Below are 21,925 nucleotides of genomic sequence, written 5' to 3'. Positions count from 1 at the left end.
GTTATTATGCAGTACTGCTCTGCATTTTGATCCTGTAGTATGGTGGGCCTAATGTGTGATAGAGACACTAAGATAATTTGAAGACTGCATCAAAAAATTTGAAGCTAATAAGGATAAATATAAAGCCCTTGCAGGAAGAATTCTTCCTGAAAAAGGGTATTTCTGATTGGAGTAGGATCTTTTGATTCTTATCAAGAGACTAAGGCAGCTCATAAAACTGATAACCCAACTGGTGTAACGTTAGTTAAATTTCAGCCGTTACGATGACTGCACGAAACAGGAGAGCCAGAAGGCTGAGATGCAGGTTTAAGGCATCTAGACGTCCATGTTCTTCGAGCGCCGCCTCACTCCTCTTTTTCTCTTTCTTCTCCTCCTGTCAGCTGTTGATTCCTGCTGCCAGCAGATGTCTCAAGAAATGACTTTTCTTCCTCTTTCTAGTGAATTTTCCACTTTCTAGTCTTTTGTATGCTTAGTTGATCTTTTTAGAATTGTATCTAGAGTAAGAGCAAATCGGCTCTACAAAGGATATTTTTAAGTGTAAGGTACCTGAGATGTTAACACATGGGACTAGTAACATCTGTACTTTTCTGTTTGTCTGTTTGGTGGTTTTTCTTACCCTAAGTTATTTTATGAGTAACCAAGAGGTAAAAAAACAAAAAAACACCTAGCTATATTTCCATTTATGAATTGTATATTTTAGTATGCTGCACTACTAAATACCTGGTAAGCATCTAGTATGATCTTGAGGTTAAAATTATGACTTACCTTTTCCTGAGGGCTGATTGATTGTTAAGCAAGACTTTATGGTATAAATTTATTGGCTTTGTATACACATCTTTAATAAGAAGAAAAATGAAACCCAGAAATTGACCAATTAAACTTAGACATTGAAGAATGAACTAGGAAATAACACCCTTTGAAACAGTGGAAAGCAAGGACAGGATTCTATCTCACAGACTACTTCTATGAATGGTCAAGTCCAGTTTTCATGCCCAGTAAGTTGGCCAGAAGCCATATATAATGTCAGGGTCTGAATCTTCCCAGAAACCAGTTTATTTTCTGTAATATTTTGCTTTTTATAACTACTGTGTCGACATGTCTTGGTCTCCTGTGTGTAGTTAGTTGTACGTGGTAGAACATCCCACATCTTTTGTCCTCCGATTGCTTGGCCTCTTTATATTCGAATTGCTTCAAGCCTTTGAAATTCTTTTCCAGAATTCTGTTATGAAATAACTATACAATAATTTCATTTTATAAAAGGTTAAGTTTGATCTCATTCATGAAAAAGAATAAGAAGTCTGCTTTAAATCTATGGTTATGTTAAATCTGAAAAGTATTGAGGCTAGGAATAGCCTTCTTAGAGTAACAGTATTTTGTGTACAGGAGATTTGCTCCCAGAATGCCACATTTTAAGGTTATAATATTCTTAGAAAGTGGGAGAAAGTATTCACATCAAAGAAGGCATTTTTATTACATTGGATTACGCAAGACTTTGGCCAGCCTCCGTAGCGTCATCTGTTTAAGGGTTCATTTTCCCTTGTTTGGCACAAGGCCCAGTAGAGGCCCTCAGAATTGTGGTTAGCAACATGAATGAATTACAAACTTTGGACCAGCTCTTCAGTTAGTGGAGCTGGCTTCCTGCCAAAAAGACAGTGCCTTATATGGGGTCAGGGCAAAGCTGTGATTCGTTGAGCTCTGCATTGTATAGAAAACATACTTGTGATGCCTGTTTGCTTTCTTTTAAAATAAAAACAAAACAAAACAGAAAAAGCAGCAGGCTTCCAAGTCTATCAAAATAGGAAGTAACAGAATAGTGTGCAGGTTTTACTAATGACAGAGTTAAGCAATGGAAATATAGCTCTGTGTAGTTAAAATACTAAAAGTAGAAATTGGCCCTTTTGACCTCCTTAGCCAGCCTGTGATGTAAGGGACTGAAGCATTTGTTAGACATCTGTTGTCTACCTGCCTTTATTTTGTAAATGGTTTAATAAGATTAAATAATTAGTCATATGTTCACATGGTTACCATGCCACTGGGTTTTGTTAGTGTCTAGATACTTTGAAATTAAAGTTAGCGTAGTTTACTTTGAATGTGCCAGTCTTTGTTTTTTTTATTTGGAATTATTTCAAAAAAGTTGAAATGTTGGAATGGTAAAACAAGAAAGAATAAAATTTGCTCTTTAGAAAGTCAGGAATGTTTGCTTATATTCTTAGGTTAGAGAAAACAGTTGCTAGGTCTATTAGGAAAAGGGTGAAGATATTTTCTAATATCATTCATTTATTTTTGTAATTCTTTTCATTTAGGCAAATACCCTATCTGGATCTTCTCTTAGTCAGGCACCATCTCATATGTATGGCAATAGATTAAATCCAAATTCATCAATGGCAGCTCTTATAGTTCAGTCTGAAAACAGTCAAACAGGTAAGTTTTCAAGAATTTTTCAGCTCTCCCCCAGTGTAAATCCGCGCCCCCCCCCCCCCCCAATCCCTGCCTTTGGCTCATTTTCTTTGAAAAGTCTAAAGGTGTGGTTAATACAGGATTGTGCCCACCCCCCACCCCCAACCAAAAGAGTCACAGTTGGAAGTAAATAGTGTGCGGTGCTGCAAAATAGTGATGTGCTTTTTTTACTGTCTGAAATGTAAATGTTTAAGCAGAGCCATCAGCAGGCAGGAATGCAACAATGTCTCCTGTGACTTTTGTGATTGATGTGTTCAGTTCTCAGTTCTGTGCAATGAAAGTAACATAACACTGGGCTTTTCTGTGAATAGCCTAAACCTTTATTTGCATAATTCATGAAATTGCATTACACAAACTTGGTTAAAAAAAAATCCTGTTAGAGAATTTCTACAGTGTTTAGTAATCCTGTGAATTTTTACCAGTTGACATTTTGTAGCATTTGCCTCTTGTACTGTTTTAATGAGCCACTGGATTTGCTTTGTTTCGTTCCATCCTTAAGGATTTGTTGACATGTCCAAGTAGTCATGCCTGTTTGGGGGAAGGGAATGGGTTTAGCAGTTCACCAAGAACGGATCAGTCATGTCTTTACCCTTTCAGGTCAGAGGTTACCTGACTCAGAAGAAGGGGAGGACAACCTTGAAAGAGGCCAGATAGGGTGATTTTATAAGGAACTGACTGTAGGGGAGATACAGGTTACTTGTCAAGCAGAGATATTTGGTGTCACCTAAGAATTATTTTGAAGAAATTAGTTTTTTCCTTTTAAGTCCAGAATGCTATCTTCCTACTTGTTTTTGTCAATTTAAATATCTAGTGTTATATTTAACTTTATTCTTGGTGTGAGGATCCGTGCGATATGTGTAATTTTAGTTATGGTGTGTGGCTTTATGTCGTACACTATGTATTTTATGACTTGTCTTGGGATGCAAAGTGTTAAAAAATACAAAGCGTAAGGATTTGCTGTGATAAGCATACAGATTAGCTGTCCACAGCTGTGATTCATTACTTTAACCGTAGAAATTAAAAGTGGCTGAGGGGAGGGTACTGCAAATGCAAACCACGCTTCTGTGCTGTAAAATTGAAAGGAATGAAAGAACGGAACATAATCCATGGCCTTCTACACCCACAAAAACGTGTAGGGACAACGCCTTACATGCCACAGTTCAGCAATTCTGAACTAGCAACATACTAGATCTACTTTCAGAGTAACTGCGAAGCAGTGGTAAAGGTTTTATGTACGTTTTAGGGAAAATCAGGGCAAGAGCTTAAAACCTCTTATCTAGTGAGAGTCACTTTATCAGCTATGAAATATTTACACTGCAGATCAAGATCTCGGAGACAATGGCCGCAGCCTTGCTGGCAGAGGAAGCTCACCCCGAGGAAGTCTCTCACCGCGGTAAGCGCTGTTTACTCTGCAGAGGCGAGGCAAAGGAGACGTTTGGAGATTTGGAAACTACTTTATCTCCTATCAGAGCACACATTTGTGAGGCTGTAAAAGCATTCTGTAGATAAGAAGCATGTCTGGACAGTCAAGAAAAATGATTCTCAATTAATTTGAATATTAATTTAAACACATGGTTAGACTTTAAGCTTTTAGAAGGACCTACCTTTTCTTAGATTTCCGGTCAATTTGAACTCTCTTGTTTTTATCATTTGTACATTTAGCGACTGGTACTGTTAAATACGTTAATTTGGCTAATTCTTTTTGGTTATGAAATAGTCTTTAAAACCTCTTGAAGCTACCGACTCCAGGCTTTCAACTTAGGGTTCCAGTTTCAGCTCTGTTGTAGGCAATGCACTTGAACCCTTCCATCTCTGGTTCCTAGTTCTTGGGGTTCATTTCTGAATTCCCTCTACTTCTCGGGGCTCCTGGGTAGCTCAGTCGGAAGAGCGTGGGACTCTAGATCTTGGGGTCGTCAGTTCGAGCCCTACGTTTGGTGTAGAGATTCCTAAAAAAAATAAACTAAATAAAATAACGTAAAATCCCTCTAGTTCCTAAAATTGTTTGAATCAAAGTATAATAAATGTTTTACATCGTTCTGTAAAATTGTCTTAGATATTATCTGAACGAACTTAGGTGCCTTAAATATCTCTGATAGGAGATAAAGAAGTTAGCAGGACACTCTTAGCAAAGTTCTACTGAAATGGTTGAATTTCTCTGAGCACAGTCTAAGTGCCCACATCTTCTGTTCTCAGTGGGGAGAATGGCAGAAGGGAATATTGTGCCAGCTTATGGAAAACAGTCGAACTTGAGGCCCTAGCTCTCTTTTTATTAATTATATACGACTTTTAACTTCTATACCTTCTTCTAGTTTGTTTTCTCTCTGCTGTCTAATTTTGTAAACTGTGCCTCAAGCATGGTTAGACTGGGTGAGAAGGGAGAACAGAAGGAGGGAAAAGCCCATTCTGGAGTCTTTTTTTTTTCAACTATGCAAACTTAAAAATTCTATTAAAAATTAAATTTTTCATGCGATGATACTGTTAGTATCTGTTGTTGTATTGCTGATATATTGGTAATGTCTATTAAGGGACATCTTTATCAGTAGATTAGTTCAGCAACGTCGAATTTTGCTATTTTCTGGTGGTACCACTAGGTGTGTCTTTTCCTATAAAATTCTTGGATGACCTAAAAGTAGTAGTATTTTTCATAATTGAGCACTATAGGAAATGAAATATTTCTTCTTTTGAAACTAGGAATCAGAAGCACACAATGATAACATCAACCGACTAATTTGTAATTTTATGCTGTGATTACTTCTGTACTATTCTATTATTCTTCTTTTCAAAGTAGAAAACTAGGCAGACTTTTGCTCGTGTGTTTAGTGGAGGAAGCATGTCCATGTTCCCCTCTTAAAATATCCTAGAAACTACCCAGAATTTCTGCGAGATCCCTCAGTGCTATTTTGCTTAGCACAATAGTTCTCAGGTTTTCATTAGCTAAATGGAATTTCCAACAATAAATCATACTAAATTATTTTTAGCATATATTTTCAACTTTATATTATCCTTTAAAAATCAGCCTGACATGTAATAGCCTAAAGTATCGTGGCATAATGTATTATTTGAAGAGGGATGGTCAATTATATGTAGCATGTGATGTTTATGTGTAGAATAAAAAACCTCATTTGTCTAACTTGTTATTCGAAGAGATTTTTATAGAGAAGCATACCGAGGCAGTGGCAGAACACCGGTGGTTGTTAGAGACCTGAGTTGTGGCCCCAGCTCTGCCATTTACCGGCAGTGTGTCTTTGGACAAGTCACTAAAGCCCCATCTTGTTTCCTCCTGTAGAAATGGAACCAATAAGCCACGCTTTTGACTTCTCTCTCTCTCTCTCTCTCTCTCTCTGGGTTGTTCTGACGATCATGTGAGATAATTACATGGAAACACTTTGGAAACTCCAAAGCCCTTTACTAATATGTTAGTGTAGAGGCTTGGAGACCAGAAATGGGCATGCTTACCAATTTAAGACAAAAAGTGGACGAGAGAACATTATGTATTTATCTTAATATAAGTAATATTTGCTTTGAAAGAGTTAAGTTATTACCATTTGAAGTACGGGTCTAAGACGTTTTAGAAAAATGTGTATAAAGGGCTCAAATAAAAATTTACTTTGGTCTTGCTAATGCTCCTTAATCCTGAAAATACTAGAAAATAAGTATTTTTTGCTTTAAAACAAAGGGTTCCTTCAAAATCATTAAAAATTTCTTTTTACTGATATTTGAGATTCTGTTGATTGTGTATTAAAATGCTTTCTACATTATTATAATTGTAAGTGTTCCTCTGGTGTTTTGCATATTAAAGCAGAATTGTGGAACTCTTCTTTTCTGGCTAATTATTTTAAAGTTTTCTAATACTATCTTTCCCCCCTTTGTCTAAGGCTGTATCAAGTTCTTTTACAGCTTATTTCAGAGATTATTGGTGTTGTGTTTATGTGTTCTGGTGGTTTTTAATTACTGAGTCTAGCCAGCTATTCCTGTGATTTTTATAATTTGGGGAGGAAGAATGGTAATTACTCAATTTTAGGGTGGATAATGGTTTTATCATTCTTCCAGCATAGGCAGCCTAGAGTTAGAAAACTTGTACGGGAAACGGGCCAGCATAAGGTAAGAAGCGTAAATGCACTCTCTTTCTGTTTAACCTGAGAGTTAATATTTTCAACAGATCTCCTGTAAGCAGCTTACAGATTCGCTATGATCAACCAGTCAACAGCAGTTTGGAAAATCTGCCTCCAGTAGCAGCCAGCATAGAACAGCTTTTGGAGAGGCAGTGGAGTGAAGGACAGCAGTTTTTATTAGAACAGGGTACTCCTAGTGACAGTAAGTATTCTTTTCATGTCTTTACAGAAAGATAGATGGACAGACAGACAGATGGATGGATGTAACAGACACACTTCATCAGGAGTAGCAGTGAAATTATGAAATATGTTTTCTGTAATATGGTGAGAAAGTATAGAGTGGTGGTTTAATAGGGATTCTACAGTTTTACTACTGGACTTCACTTTACCTGTTCTTAACAATATGATCTTGGGCAAATTTCTTGATGTCAGTATGCTTTAATCTCCCATTTGTAGAATGGGAATAATAATGTACCTATATCATAGTGTTGTTTTGAGGATTAAATGGCACAAAAAATGTGAAGAACATTGCCTAGCTCATAGTAAGCACTTATCTGTTGAGTGGTTATTACTCTTTTGAATTAGTTTAATGTTGGTACTTTGTTCTTACCAGTTTTCACATTTTACTAAAACACGTGAGTTGCATCTTCTCTTCACTTGTTGGGAGAAAACTTGCTTACCTCTAGAGAATTCATTTTTAAAAATGCATATAGTCAAGTATGGCAAGCTGTCTTCCTAATTTTACAATTTAGATGAGCAAGAATAACGATGACTGAATTACATACAATTTTCATTCATTAAATGTCATTCACTTATTAAGTTGTATCATATATCTATATCTATACCTATATATATATATATCTTTATATACATACTTAGTATTTCCAGTGTTAAGTATTATGGAGGGCCATGGGTGAAAAAAGCCAAAAAAGCAAAGTTCCTGTAAGTGGTAGGTAGCTGGAGAAGCTGGGGTAGTGTTAAGGATATATATTTTGGGGAGAAAAAATAGATGGTTTTTTATCATTTGGGGATATAAACTTTTGCTGCTTTATTATATTAAAACAAAACATTTTGCTTCTTGTTAGTAGACAAGTGCCATAAATTGTTTTTTTTTGTTTTTTTTTTGTTTTTTTGTTGTTTTTTTTTGTTTTTTTTTGTGAATGGTGCCTTGACAAAAAATGCTAATTGTGAGGAAATTCATGCCGGGATAATCCTTTAAACATGATAGCTGGAGGACAGGTTTAGCTTAGTCTTATTGCATCTCATTTGGGTACACTAAGGGCTTCTTTGTGGGATTTTGAAGAGGAGGGATAAAAGTTAAATCCTTGGGAAATGACCACAGACGGCTGTACCAGTACAGTTGTGTCTTCGGAAGGCCCTGAGGGCATGTTAAACAAATACAACTTTTAATACGTACATAGAACTTTTAAAGCGTCCATCACCCTGGCATAACTACTCTGTGTTGTCAGTTGAGACGTCCGAGTTGTGGAAGGAATCGAAACTGTATTTGAGGTGACGAGGCCGGATGGAAACGGCCTCGTTTACAGACAGCACACGCCTTCCTGTGGGAGTTGGGATGTGGGCTGCGGTGCGCGCACACTGCTCCCTGCTGGGCAACGTGTGCAGCAGCAGGCCGGGCGGCTCGCCCTCGCTGAGCGGAACGAGCAGCGTGCGCGCACTTGTGCTCTTGATACGGGATATTGGAGGGATTCTTTCCCATCTGAAGTACGATTTGAATGAAAGATTGGGGCAGGCACTTCGACTTTGTGATTAGGTTTTTATTTTGGCGAGAATGACACGTTCTATCAGTTTTGTTTGAGAAATGGAAATTACCTGAACCAGGTGGGTGGATTTTTTTGATACGTGGCAACAAAGTTTCCGGAAGGTATTATCCAGGCCCACTATCCCTTTATGCTTACATACACACACATACATTATGCTGTATTTATTTATTTCCCAATTTATATCTACATATAAATTTAGAAATAAAAGGAAATTTAGAAATAAAACCTAGTAATATAAAAGTGCTTTACAGAATCTCCGCTTTCCTATTTTAACTTATTTCTAAAGTTATTGACACTTAGGTCTGTAAAATACTTAGTCGTGTGTGGGAACTTGTCCTTATTAAAGCCATCCAAATGTTTGCTAGTTTTAGGAATGCTGAAGTCATTACATCAACTTCAAGTTGAAAATCGAAGATTAGAAGAACAGATTAAAAACTTGACAGCCAAAAAAGAACGTCTTCAGTTACTGAATGCACAGCTCTCAGTGCCTTTTCCAACAATAACGACAAATCCTAGCCCATCTCATCAAATGCATGCATTTTCAGCACAGAATGGTAAGTGTGAAATGTTTATTTTGTATCTAAGGGAAAGTAGGATAGACTCTCAGTATCTTTTTCATAATAAGTGAATAATAACTGGTTACCAGTTACATGAAGATGGTTAAGAGAAGGAATGATAGCTTATTCTCAGAGAACGTGAAGAATCTGTTAAGTGATCGACTTGAATTTGCTCTGACTTCTTTAGTACATAATTTAACGATAATAGTTATTTAAATGTGTAGTGATCTCTATTGATTTAAAGCCATAGTCTTCAATAGAGGTATAGATTTTCCCATTTAAACTGGTATTAGAAATAGCAAGACTTAATATTTAAGTGTTTTTAATGTGGGCTTCAGGATAAGCTTTTTAGATAAGCCTTTAATCTTACACATGATGTAATTTAACAGGGTAAATAGGTTTCTTTTTGTCTTTTATTATTCTAGCTCCTACTACTGATTCCTTGAACAGCAGTAAGAGCCCTCATCTGGGAAACAGCTTTTTACCTGATAATTCTCTTCCTGTGTTAAATCAGGTAATTTGGGTGTGGTTAGTTTCATTTCTGTGTTTTTCTGATGAACAATAGTAGATCACGTTAAATGGTTTCAAATGATTTTACACGGTTCTGCTGTGTTCTTCCACACTTAAGTTTCTGTTCCTTCTTGCATTAGGACTTGACCTCCAGTGGACAGAGCACCAGCAGCTCTTCTGCTCTTTCTACCCCACCTCCCGCTGGGCAGAGTCCAGCGCAGCCGGGCTCAGGCGTTAGTGGAGTTCAGCAGGTCAATGGTGTGACAGTGGGGGCACTGGCTGGTGGAATGCAGACTGTAACATCCACCATTCCTGCAGTGCCTGGAGTGGGTGGAATAATTGGAGCTTTGCCAGGTAACCAACTGGCAATTAATGGCATTGTAGGAGCTTTAAATGGGGTTATTCAGACCCCTGTCACAATATCACAGAACCCTACCCCCCTCACCCACACCACTGTACCACCTAATGCAACACATCCAATGCCAGCCACACTGACTAACAGGTAAGAAACTCACTTAATTATACTTTGGGTTTTTCCGTGCCACACAGTGCTAGTGCTGTCCATGCGTTAGATTGGGAGTTTTAATGTGCTTCTTGTGGATGCAGTCAAAGAAATTAAAATCCAGCAAACTTCTAGGCCCACTGTGTTATTGCGAGAACTGTTTTTGAAACTTAAGTCATTCAGATTAAAACAAAATGAAATCACTGTTAGTAGCAAAGCATGAAATATATTCTGTGCGAAAAATTTCATTCTTGATCTGTGTTCTCTCCCCTTGTACCTTCATCCCCTTATGATACCTTCATGTATCCTAAATTCCGAAGAAAAACAGTATTGTAATGAGATCACATATGAATATTGATTTCTTAAAATTGAGCTATGCAATTTTGCTAGTTTTATAATCAAAGCTTTTGGTACCGGTGAAGGTCAAATATTTATCTTGAATTTCCAGTGAGTGAAACTGTTTCATTGTACTGGCATTTCATTTACTTCAAAATAGGGAGACTAAAGCCATGTTGTTATCGAACATACTTTTGAGGAATAAATCATTTTAAGTGGATTACAGGGGATACTAGTAAACTATTTCTTCTGGCTCCCTTTTGATTGGTGCTTAATTTTACTGACCATTGGGACCATTAAAAAAAAAAGGTTAGGTCAAGTCAATTAGTTGAAATTCTTTCTTTGTTTTACATATGTCTTACTTAGTATGGGTTAAATTCTCCTTAAATAAATAAAAATTATTGCATGTTACAAACACATTTAAATTTCTATTCCATAAAATACTTAGTGCCTTCTTGATTTATAATAAGAAGGAAAACAAAACGTTTCTTGACAATGTGAATTCTTGTTTATCCGTATACAGAGAGAAAGGGAAATAAGATATTTGTACATGATTTTGTGATCAGAAAGTGTTGTGTTTAAAAATTTGACTTTGCTAACTTATTGAACGTCAAGTTGTAAAGTTGTCTTTCATTTTACATGTTAAAAACCATTAAAGGTATCTAGTAGAAAGTAAGAATTGTAATCGTTTTTCAGTGCCTCAGGACTAGGATTACTTTCTGACCAGCAAAGACAGATATATCTTCACCAACAGCAGTTTCAGCAGTTGTTAAATTCTCAGCAGCTCACGCCAGTAAGTTCTGCGTTTTGATAATACTTGATTTTTATTAGGAGCAAGTGACCCAAGTTGTAATAGGCGTTCAGTGTGGGTATAGGTTATCCACTTTGTGAACAGCATTATGGGATGCGTCACCCAAAAACAGTTTGTCTTGCCATTTGGTATAGTCTGCGGTACCTGTGGCGACATTATTACCTATTCATTTACGAATATTAGACCATGTAGCGTGGTCCTCTTGGAGACCGTGGTGATGTGATGAGGGCGACTTTGTATTTTCACGGAGTTTCGCTCTGACAGTGGAGATGGACGCTAAATACACGTATAGCTTTTGGTAGTGAGGTACTGAGAAGAAAAATAAAGGAGGATGAGGGGACAGAGGAACAGTGGGACGGGGGCCTTTCTACATAAGAGAGTCTTGCCTCTTCGCATATGTGACTTTTGAGTACAGACCTGAATTAACAGTTGAAGGAGCGTGCATTTGGGGCATGGGTGAATGGAAGGGAGACAGTTGTGAAAGACTGCATGTGTTTATGTTGTGAACACTAGAAAGGCCGGCATGACTGCAGAATAAGAGAGAGGCTGGTGCAGAGGAAAGGAGGTCACAGGTGGGCCTTGTTTGGCCGTCCGGGGCAGGAAATTTAGATGTTAAGTATGATGAAAAGCCATTTGTGTTTTTTTAAGCTTGTCTATTGTGGAAATTGTCAAATGTGTCAAAATAGTATATAGTGTACTAATCACCTCGTTTTAATAATTATCTCAACTTTTAAAATCTTGTTGCATATAGCCTCACTTTTCCTTGGAGGATTATTTTAAAGAATTAATTGGAGGATGTGAACAGAATAACAGTGATATAACAATTCACAACTTTTAAAAGATCGGCTTAGCTGTTGCATGGGAGATAGTCTGTATGTGTCGGGAGGGGAGATGGTGGCAAAAGAAGAAACAGGGAGGCTGTTGGAGTAGTTCGCAGACAGGATGTGGTGTCGTAGAACAGTGTAAGTAAGGGCAGGCGACTGTCGGGGATTGTGTATTTTGAAGATAGAACCAACAAGACTTGTTTGTCAGACATTCAAGGTAAAGAGGAGTCCTAAACAGTTGGGTGTTGAGTCTTCCTGAGATTTGGAAGACTCGGAGGAGCAGCAGGTCTTGTCAAGAAAACGGAAGTTCTGTTACAGGCAGGCCAAGTTTGCCACGTGTGTTTAGATGTTTAGGTGAGATGTGGACTGGACAGTTGTAGGAGTCTGGAGTCCAAGGAAAGGATGCAGAAATATAAATATCTGAACAAAGGTAAGACTCAAGTTGTGTAAAATGTTTCTGGGAGGACAAGAACTGACCACTGGATTTGGCTGTCTAGAGGTTTTTGGCAGTCGTGGTTTTGGTGAGAAGTAAACGTGGAATAGGTATCTTGAAGAGAGGAAGAATTGACTAAGATTGGAAGTGTGTGTGTGTGCGGGGGGAGGGGGGAGGGTGTGCCTGGCTGGCTCAGTTGGTAGAGCATGACTGCTGATCTTGGGGTTGTAAGTTCGAGCCCCGTGTTGGGTGTAGAGATTTACTTAAAAACAAAGTGTTTAAAAGAAGAAAAAAAAAGATTGGAAGTGTATGGCTCACATGCAGGGACACTCTGACTGGCCCTGTGCAGTCATAAACTTAAAGCAAGACGGGGTTAGATGTGGTCAGTGACTCTGTCCAGCTCTATTTCCCTAGCGTACTTCATTGAGTTGGACTGCGTGGAGAATGCACTATTTAATTAACTCAGAATTTTAGCCTTTGTTTGTAATTTTTTTCTAAAATGTATCTACTGCCTGGGTGGGGTGGGGGTGGTACCTGGGTGGCTCGGTCACTTAAGTGTCAGACTCTTGATCTCAGCTCAGGTCTTGATCTTGGATTTGTGAGTTCAGGCCCCGCTGTGGGCTCTGTGCTAAGCGTGAAGCCTACTTAAAAAGAAAAAAGTGGGGCGCCCGGGTGGTTCAGTCAGTTAAGCCGTCTGACTTCGGCTCAGGTCATGATCTCACAGTTCCTGGGTTTGAGCCCTGCATTGGGCTCTGCCCTGACAGAGGCCCCTGTCAGGGCTCTACCCTGACAGCAGACAGAAGCCTGCTTGGGATTCTCTCTCTCCCCTTCTCGCTCTCTGCCCCTCCCCCACTTGCTCATGCACGCTCTATCTCAAATAAACTTAAAAACATATTTTTAAATCTTCTAAAAGAATTAAAATCTTTGAAAATAAAATGTATCTACCCACTTTTTTGCTTTAGTCAAAAATATATTGAAAATACTTGTTTTGATTCTGGATCATCATTTTCACTGTTCTTACGGTGGTAAAAAGAGAGATCGTATATAAATTCGTCTTTAATGGTTGCACTAAATTGTGGCCTTGTTTTCTTCTCTCTTTCTCATCTTAATGTGAAGTACTAAAATGCAGTTTATTGGGGGTTCTTCCTGTTAATCAAGATTATAATAGTCTCATTTCTAGAACATGGTTGATTAGGAGGTTTTAGCATACTGTTGCTTAGAGGCCACAAGAACCGAAGTGGTTTAAACTCTACCTTTTCTTTGTCGGCCAAGGTTGTGGGGTGACATTTGTTCATTTACAGGCATCACGTTTAATTTTAAGGCATACTTACTTCTCTCATTTTAAGAAAAACTCTTGCTTGGCCATCCCCCAGCCCCACCAACTGCTGCCCCATTTTTCTGCTTGCCAGAATGGCCTTCGCACTGCTGAGTCCAGTGGACAGTTGTCGTTCTTCTTCCTACTTGATCTGGCAACAGCATTTGACAGAGTTGATCACTCCCTCCTCCTTGCAACACTTTCTTCCCTTAGCCTTCGGGATACCACAGTATCTTGGTGTTCTTCCTACCTAACCATTCATTCCTTTTTAGCCTCCTTTCCTGGGTCCTCCTCCTCTTCACCTCAGCCTCTCCGTATCCTAGAGTATCCTAGATTTCAGTGATCTCCTCCTCCAGTCAAAGAACTTAAATCCCATCCTCCATTCCAGCTTGAAATATGTGTGGATGTTCCCTCGTCAGCCCAGGCCCCTCTCTGGAATTTCAGACTCCTGTATCCAGCTGCTTATTTGAGATCTCCACTTGGATACTTTAACGGACGTTTCAAGCATAACACGTGCAACACTGCACTGCTGATCTGTTACAAACCTGCTCCCCCCGTAGTTTTGCCCACCTTAGCCAAAGCCAGCACCGTACTTGTAGTTGCTCAAGCCAAAAACCTTGCAGTCCTCCTTCATTCTTGTCTGATGCCTCACATTGAATCCATCAAGAAGTCCCAAGTCAGACTGCATCCCTCCTTGGCTTCCCATATTCCTCTGAGCAGAAGCCAGAGTGCTCACGGCCTACCACCGTGAGGCCCGCATTTCCCACGTGTCCTACTTGTGCACTTGTCTCTTGCCTGCCCCCGGGCTCCTGGCTGTTCCCTGATCACACTGGGTATACCCCCACATCGCCCCTTAGCACCGGCTGCCTCATCGGCCTAGAAGTCCCCTCCCTTGCCCCATACCCACGTAGCAAATTCCCTCCTTGCCTCCAAGTCCTTGTCTAAGTGCGAACTTCCCTGACCAGTGTGTTTCAGACTTTCACCCCTGCTGTACTGTCTTACCCTCCTGTTTACCTGGATCCTTACCAGTAATCACATGGTAACGTTTTTGTCTGTCTCTCCCTCTTCCCCCCACCAGGCTGAGACACAGAGGGCAGAGATTTTTTTCCCCCCCACTGATATGTCTCAAAACATTGGCTGGCACATAGTAAAACACTCGAGAAATAAAATACATATTTGCTGCAAAGAATAGTCTCATAACTACAGCAAGAGAGCACTCTCTGTTGACATGAATGAGAAATTGGAAAGTGTCTTTAGGCTCCCAGAATTGAGAATGAGAATGGCCCACCTTCTAAAGTCAGATCCAGATAACTTGTGACTTCTAGGCTGCTGCTGCCCTTCATTATCATGGATACCCTAATTTGAATAGAGACCTCCTATATTGGTTTGCCCTGTTTTGAAAATACGCCATTTGCTAATAATACAGACATTTTATAGCAGATGGTTATTACCTAGTGCCGTGTATTTTTCTGGATGAGATACTCGTTTTCGTTCTTAGTAGTGTGAATGTGACCTCTGTTTAAATATCTAGTATTATCTAACGTAAAGAAGAAAACAGAAAGTCAGGCTTCACTGCCTGCTGAATCCTGTGCCTGGGAACTCATCTTGTCGCACATGTTCTTCCCTAAGGAACAACATCAGGCCCTTCTGTATCAGTTGATGCAACAGCACCACCACCAGCAGCACCACCAGCCTGAGCTACAGCAGCTCCAGATGCCTGGGCCCACGCAGATACCGATCAACAACCTGCTCGCGGGCACCCAGGCGCCGCCGCTTCACCCCGCAACCACCAACCCCTTCCTCACCATCCACGGCGACGGTGCAAGTCAGAAAGTAACGGTAAGTGTCTTTGCTTTATTCTGTCTCGTGGAATTAGGAAAAGAATTGTATTGATGAATCAGAGATGGCTGTCTCTAGTTTTCCTCTCTTCCTGTTTTTTAGATGTATTATTCCCCTGATAATTTCATCTTAAAACCAGTTGTTTCAGCAGCTGGCCAGTGTAAACATGAAGGACCCAAGCCAGTTTCTATATCCCCTAAGTATATTGGTTTAAATTTGTGCATATGGTTTGAAGGACGTTTTATAATTTAGCAATTTGAAAATGAAAATGTATTTTAGCTATGTAGTAAGTGGTATGGGACAGTCCATTCCAAAGTTAATAGTTGGGGTTTTTTGAGGATCTCTGTCTAATTAATCTAATTATAAAACCAGTCTAGATAATTTTGGAATATTTTTATTATGTTGCTTTAAAGTACTTTCTAAAACTGAATTATATTTATAATAAGATTAATACATAAATTTTAGGGCACTCCAGTTACTCTGCCAGATGAATTTTAAAAAGAAAGTAAATCATAATCACATTTGTAATGGAATTTAAATTTTTTATTAATTTCCTTTAACTGACAGCATCTTACCCTTTCACTGTACACGTGAAGATAAATCAAAAATAAATGCAGGGACAGTGTACTGTCCATATGGCAGCACACATTTTGAGGCTGTTTCTTTCTATTAATTCCCCCCTTCAATCAGGTCTACTTTACTGGAGTATAAATGTTTCCCCTAAATTCGAGTTCAGGGCAGAGCCGTGTTAGAGGAAGGATATTGGGATAGAGAATGGAGACTGGACGTCAGGGAAAGGAAGAAGGGAAACAATGAGGTGGGACACTTGGCAGATAACGGTGTGGAAAGTCACCATGTTTGCTCTTTTCTGTCACTTTGAAAGCTTGCTGTTTACTGTGCTCTTCGTCCTCAGAAGCTTTAGTTTGTCTGTAGTTAACAAGAGTTGGTTCAAAATACAGGTTTATCGGTTGTCATCAACTCTTCGGTGCCTTTGCCCCACTGTTTCTCTGACTTCCTGATGGTGAATACTGTCATTATCCCAAACCTAGTCACCTCTCCAGTGTTCCCCAGACGTGGGAAATTTCAGTGATTCTGTATTCATGTAGGAACTTCTTACACCGTTTTTCTCCTTTCTCAATTTTTTCTTGTGTTAAAAAAGCAAATTACGGGTTTACCCTGAAGGTAGTGGGAGTTCAGTGCCACTGTTGACCACTGCAACAAAGCAAATACTGTAACAATAACAAAGCGAGTCAAATGAATTGTTTTGCTCCCAGGGCATATAAAAATTACACTATAGCGTAGTCTGTTAAGTGTGCAGCAGCACTATGTCTAAGAGAACAAAGTACATACCTTAAATCGAAACTGCTTTTCATTGCTGAAAAAGTGCTATCATCTGAGCTTTCGGCAAGTTGTAATCACTGATCACAGACCCCCATGACGATTATAATAATAATGAGAAAGTCTGAAATACTGCAAGAATTACTAAGATGTGGCATAGAGATACGAATTGAGCAAATGCTGTTGGAAAATAGCAGCAACAGACTTGGTTGCCACAAGGTTGCCACAGACCTTCGGTTTGAGGGGGGCGCAATAAAGCGAAGCGGAACAAAACGAGGTGCGCGTGGATTTATAAGCTGCCCTTTCCTGAGTTGTACCGGGATGCATTTTCTAATGGAATGCATATTTTAATGGAAAAGCTTTTGGTTTTTAAAATAATGGAAAACCACAATAGTAAATAAGGAAAAGAAGCAGTATGACCTAATGGGAGAAAAGCAAGGCCGGGAAATAATATTTCTGAGTACCCTACTCTGTGTTATAATGTTATCTCCGTTAGATACAATAGTGTATGTGATTTCAGTCTTTGAAGACTTTAAAATTTTTTTATAGATAGTAAAAAGGAGACTCAAAGAGATTAAAGCTTAGGGGACAAATAGGACATGTGGGATCAGAACTATGACTTTCTTAGTTCATTTTCTACAACACCATGTTACTGCTTTTGTGGAAAAAGTCAATTTGGGGGATGATATTTACATCCGTTCTCTATTTCTGACCTTCAGGTGGGCACTTCTGTCTTTGTGCCCTGCTGAAGTTAATATAAAGCAGCCAGTAATGTTTATCAGTAAATTCATGTCTTTATATTGTGTGGAGAAGTAGTCATGCCAACTTGTAGAAAATTGGAATAACCGTATGTACCACCATTTATCTCAGTTTTAATCCCAGTTTAAGAGAAGGTTACCTCAAGTGTGGGCCACAAATTCGTTTAGCTAATGCCTTTGATTTTGTTTAACTGCAGAGACTTAGTGATAAAACTGGGCCTGTCACTCAAGAGAAAAGTTGACACTTGAGAAACCTCTAGAAATTGCCTCTCCTGCTGCTCTAGCACTTGATCTGGCTGCCATTGCAGCCCTCCTACACCTATGAAGAAATGCGACAAGAAATGAACTGCACAGCAAAGGATTAATTGCCACAAGGACATTCTTGTAAGGCTTTGATTAATTTTCTTGTTGCTTTGTTGCACTGAAATGGAATTTCCATGCCCCCCGTCCCTCAACCCAGATTTTTTTGAACTTTGAGAAAAAAATTTAATAACTAACTTTTGTCAATGAAATAATTTACATGCAATGAATTTATCAACCTAAGAGAAGTTTAATATAGTTGGTGCACAACTCATTTTGTTATAAATTGGAGAGATGAACAGCAAAACTAAAGACGTGTTCCATTATAAACTTTGATTTTGTTGTACAAGTTGGAATATGAAATACAGTCTTTTGTTTGGGTTACAGTATGCTTGCTCTGTGAGTCCGATCTTAAGACAGATTTTGAGGAACTGTCCCAATTTCTTCTATTGGAGTTTTATTGGTTAAATATTGCAAATTAATAGGTCATCAACTGGGACTTGGCGATCTTTGTTCTAAAAATTTTCTTTATGATGGGATTTGGCCAATTTTGGTAATCAAGTTAGGATGGTAATGTCTGCTTCTGCTAAAGGTAATTTTCTTTTGCTAAACACTTTTTTTTTTTTTTTTTTAAGTGCTAAGACCTACTCGTGTTTTAAAGTTAACTACTCATATTTTGAGTTAAGTGAGTTCTAAGGCTGCTGGGGGAACCAGATCAATTCAAAGTGAAAGATTTCTTTCAGAAAGAGGGGCCACTCTGGAAACTGCTGGCAGGGTTTGGCCTGAATCAAGTGCCTGTTCGTACCTCCGTTGTGTTGAAACGGCTCTGGACAGCCGAGCCTGCAGCGTCGTCAGTCCTGTGAGTAGTGGGAGCAGTCGGTGCCGCACAGCAGCCTTCCCCGTGCTTCTGCCTTGATTGAAAACTTTCTATGCCACTGTAGATAGCTCAGGCAAAACTGTTACCTGGGTGTTTATCCACTAATGAGTCACAAGAAAAATGAGTGGATTTGGTAAGATTTTTAGTTTATTTTTTTTACTTCTTTTTTTTGTTTTGTTTTGTTTTTTGTTAATTTAAACAACTTCCCGTTTACTGACAGTGATTTCAAACAGACCGAACAACTGCAGTTCCTGAAACAGGTGAAATCTGTATTTACAGTCCTTACACTTGGGGTAGCCACGCCCCTGGGGTGACGGTATGGCAGAGTAGAAATTAAACAATTGGGGATGTAATCACTGAACTGTTCTCGAATGTGTGAATTATTAGTGGAAAAGACCCAGCTGTAATTAGACCTCCACTGTGTACTTAGCTGGAAGAACATGTTAATTCTGCAATATGTCTCTTGGTTAAACATTGCACAGTTCTTACCTCATTTCTGTAAATAAGGTTTTGTGAATCTGTTTTGTATTGTGAAAAATTCATAACATTGATATTTTGATTTGTAATATTTCTAATTGGTAGATTTAATTGAAAAGTAAAATTAATTTATTTTTATATGTTCAGGGGAATTTTAAAGAAAGTCAAATCTTTTGTAGATAATTAAAAAAATCGGTGTGGTTTATTTTACTTATTTAACCCACTGGTTGTTATTCTGTAACAATTTGTATAAATGGTAAATTTTGAATGTGTTGTTATTTTACCTAGATGTAAAATTCCACATGTATTAAAGAAAATGTACAAAGTTTTTGTTAATAAAATTTAATAATGTTTATAACTCTGTGTCATTTCCTTTTCCCAGTTTTATTAAGATATAATTGACATACAGTACTGGGTAAGCTCCAGGTATATAGTGCAATAATTTGACTTCTATGTATCGTGAAATGATCACCACAATAAATTTAGTTACCATCTGTCGTCTCCTGCAGGTACAAAAATAAGAGAACGAAAACAGTTTTGTCTTTGTGATTAGAACTCTTAGTATTTACTCTCTTAACGACTTTCATGTGGTCGTACCGTAGTGTTAACTGTCATCGTGCTGTGCAGTACCTCCCTGGTACTGATTTATTCTAGAAAAATTGGACATTTTTACCTTTTGACCACATTCATCCATTTCTCTCATCCAAGCCCCTTCCTCTGGTCACCACAAATCTGATCTTTATGAGTTAGTTTGTCTATCGCTCTCTCACTCTTGGGCTCTTTTTTAATAGATTGTAGATGGCATGTATGAGATCATGCAGTATTTCTCTGTGTCTGTCTGGCTTATTTCACTTAGCATAATGCCCTCAAATTCCATCCATGAGTCAAACAGCAGGATTTCCTTCTTCTTTATGGTTGAGTACTATTCCATGTTATACGTATGTAATATGCATATTTCATACCATGTGTGGGGGGGGGGAGAGAGAGACAGAGACAGAGAGAGAGACAGTGTGTGTGTGTATACCACAGCCTCTTTATCCATTCATCTGTCAGTGGACACTTGGGTTGTTTCCATGTCTTGGCTTTTGTGACTAATGCTCAGTGAACATGGGGTGCAGAAAGCTCTTTGACATAGTGTTTTTGTTTCCTTTAGATACGTTACCAAAGGTAGGAATGCTGAATCATATGGTGGTTCTATTTTTAACTTTTGAGGAACCTCCATCCTGTTCTTCACAGTGGCTGCACCATTTTACAGTCCCACCAACAGGGCACAAGGGTTTCCTGTTCTCCATTTCCTCACCAGCATTTGTTACCTCTTGTCTTCTTAATGATGGCCATTCTAACAGGTGTGAGGCGGTATCTTGTTACGGTTTTGTTTTGAATTTCCCTGTTAATTAGTGATGTTGAGGACTTTCTTATGTACCTGTTGGCCATGTGTATCTTTGGAAAAATGTCTGTTTGGGTCCTTTACCTGTGTTTAAAATTGGATTATTTGGGTTTTTAGTGTGTGTGTGTGTGTGTGCGTGCACGTGTGTTTTGAGTGGTATGAGTTCTTTATATATTTTGGATGTTAACCCCTTATCTGGTATGTGGTTTGCAAATCCCATTTCATAGGTCTTTCCATTTTGCTGATGGTTTCTTTTGCTCTGCAGAAGCTTTTTAATTTGACAGTCTCACATACTTATTTTTTATTTTGTTGCTTGTGCTTTGGGTTTCATACCCAAAAAATCATTGCCAAGACCCATGTCCAGGAGTTTTTTTCCCTATGTTTTTTTCTAGGAGTTTTACAGTTTCAAGTCTTACATTTAAGTGTTTGATTCATTTCAAGTTAATTCTTGTGAGTTGTATAAGATAGGCATTCAGTTTCACTCTTTTACATGCGACTGTCCAGTTTCCCCAGCGCTGGGCATTATTGAAGAGACTGTCTTTCCTTTATTGAGTATTCTTGGCTCCTTTGTGAAATACTAGTTGACCATACATGCATAGATTTGTTTCTGGGCTCTTGATTCTGTTCCATTAGTCTATGTATCTGTTTTTAGGCCAATCAGACTGTTTTAATAACTATGGCTTAATAATGTAGCTTGAAAGCAGGAAGTGTGATGCTTCCCACTTTGTTCTTTCTCAAGATTACTTTGGCTGTTCAGGGGCCTTTGTGGTTAAATACGGATTTTAGAATTGTTTTTTTTTTCTACTTCCGTAAAAAATGCCATTGGAATCTTGATACGGATTACACCGATTCTATATATGGTGGTTGGATAGTAGGACATTTTAACAATATTCTTCCAATCCATGAATGTGGGATACCTTTCCATTTATTTGTGTCTTCAATTTCTTTCACCACTGTAGTTTGCAGGTTAGAGATCTTTTACTTCCTTCATTAAGTTTATGCCTAAGTATTTCCTTGTTTTTGATGCCGTTGTAAATAGGATCATTTTCTTTATTTCTTTTTCAGAGAATTCATTGTTACTCTATAGAAATACTACTAACTTTTGTATGTTAATTTTGTATCCTTAACTTTATTGAATTCATTGATTTGGTCTGTTTTTGGTGGAGTCTAGGATTTTCAATACTAGGTTGAATAGGGGTGGTGAGAGTGGGCATCTTTGTCCTGTTCCTAATCTTAGAAGAAAAGCTTTCAACCTGTTGCCATTGAATGTGAGTTTAGCTGCGGGCTTGTCATGTACGGCCTTTATTC

The 21,925-nt window shown here is 38.6% G+C and overlaps 1 protein-coding gene across 16 annotated transcripts in view; it reads left to right on the top strand.

Annotated features, from left to right (window-relative positions):
• MLLT10 (MLLT10 histone lysine methyltransferase DOT1L cofactor) overlaps positions 1–19,588 on the top strand; it is a 237,019-nt gene extending 217,431 nt beyond the window's left edge. For all 16 annotated transcript variants that reach the window (XM_053894995.1, XM_019460585.2, XM_019460596.2 and 13 more), the window contains 9 exons: positions 2,304–2,421; positions 3,778–3,850; positions 6,617–6,771; positions 8,719–8,907; positions 9,336–9,424; positions 9,561–9,922; positions 10,955–11,051; positions 15,271–15,480; positions 17,774–19,588. In XM_053894995.1, the coding sequence (XP_053750970.1) occupies positions 2,304–2,421; positions 3,778–3,850; positions 6,617–6,771; positions 8,719–8,907; positions 9,336–9,424; positions 9,561–9,922; positions 10,955–11,051; positions 15,271–15,480; positions 17,774–17,818 (1,338 nt within the window). In that variant the 3' untranslated portion in view covers positions 17,819–19,588. The remainder of the gene's footprint in view (positions 1–2,303; positions 2,422–3,777; positions 3,851–6,616; positions 6,772–8,718; positions 8,908–9,335; positions 9,425–9,560; positions 9,923–10,954; positions 11,052–15,270; positions 15,481–17,773) is intronic.
• Positions 19,589–21,925: the final 2,337 nt, after the last annotated feature.

The sequence above is a fragment of the Panthera pardus genome, unplaced genomic scaffold (genome assembly GCF_024362965.1).
Source record: "Panthera pardus isolate Hobbes unplaced genomic scaffold, ASM2436296v1 HiC_scaffold_6, whole genome shotgun sequence".
Lineage (NCBI taxonomy): Eukaryota > Metazoa > Chordata > Mammalia > Carnivora > Felidae > Panthera > Panthera pardus.
This window is presented reverse-complemented; position numbering and strand designations above follow the sequence as displayed.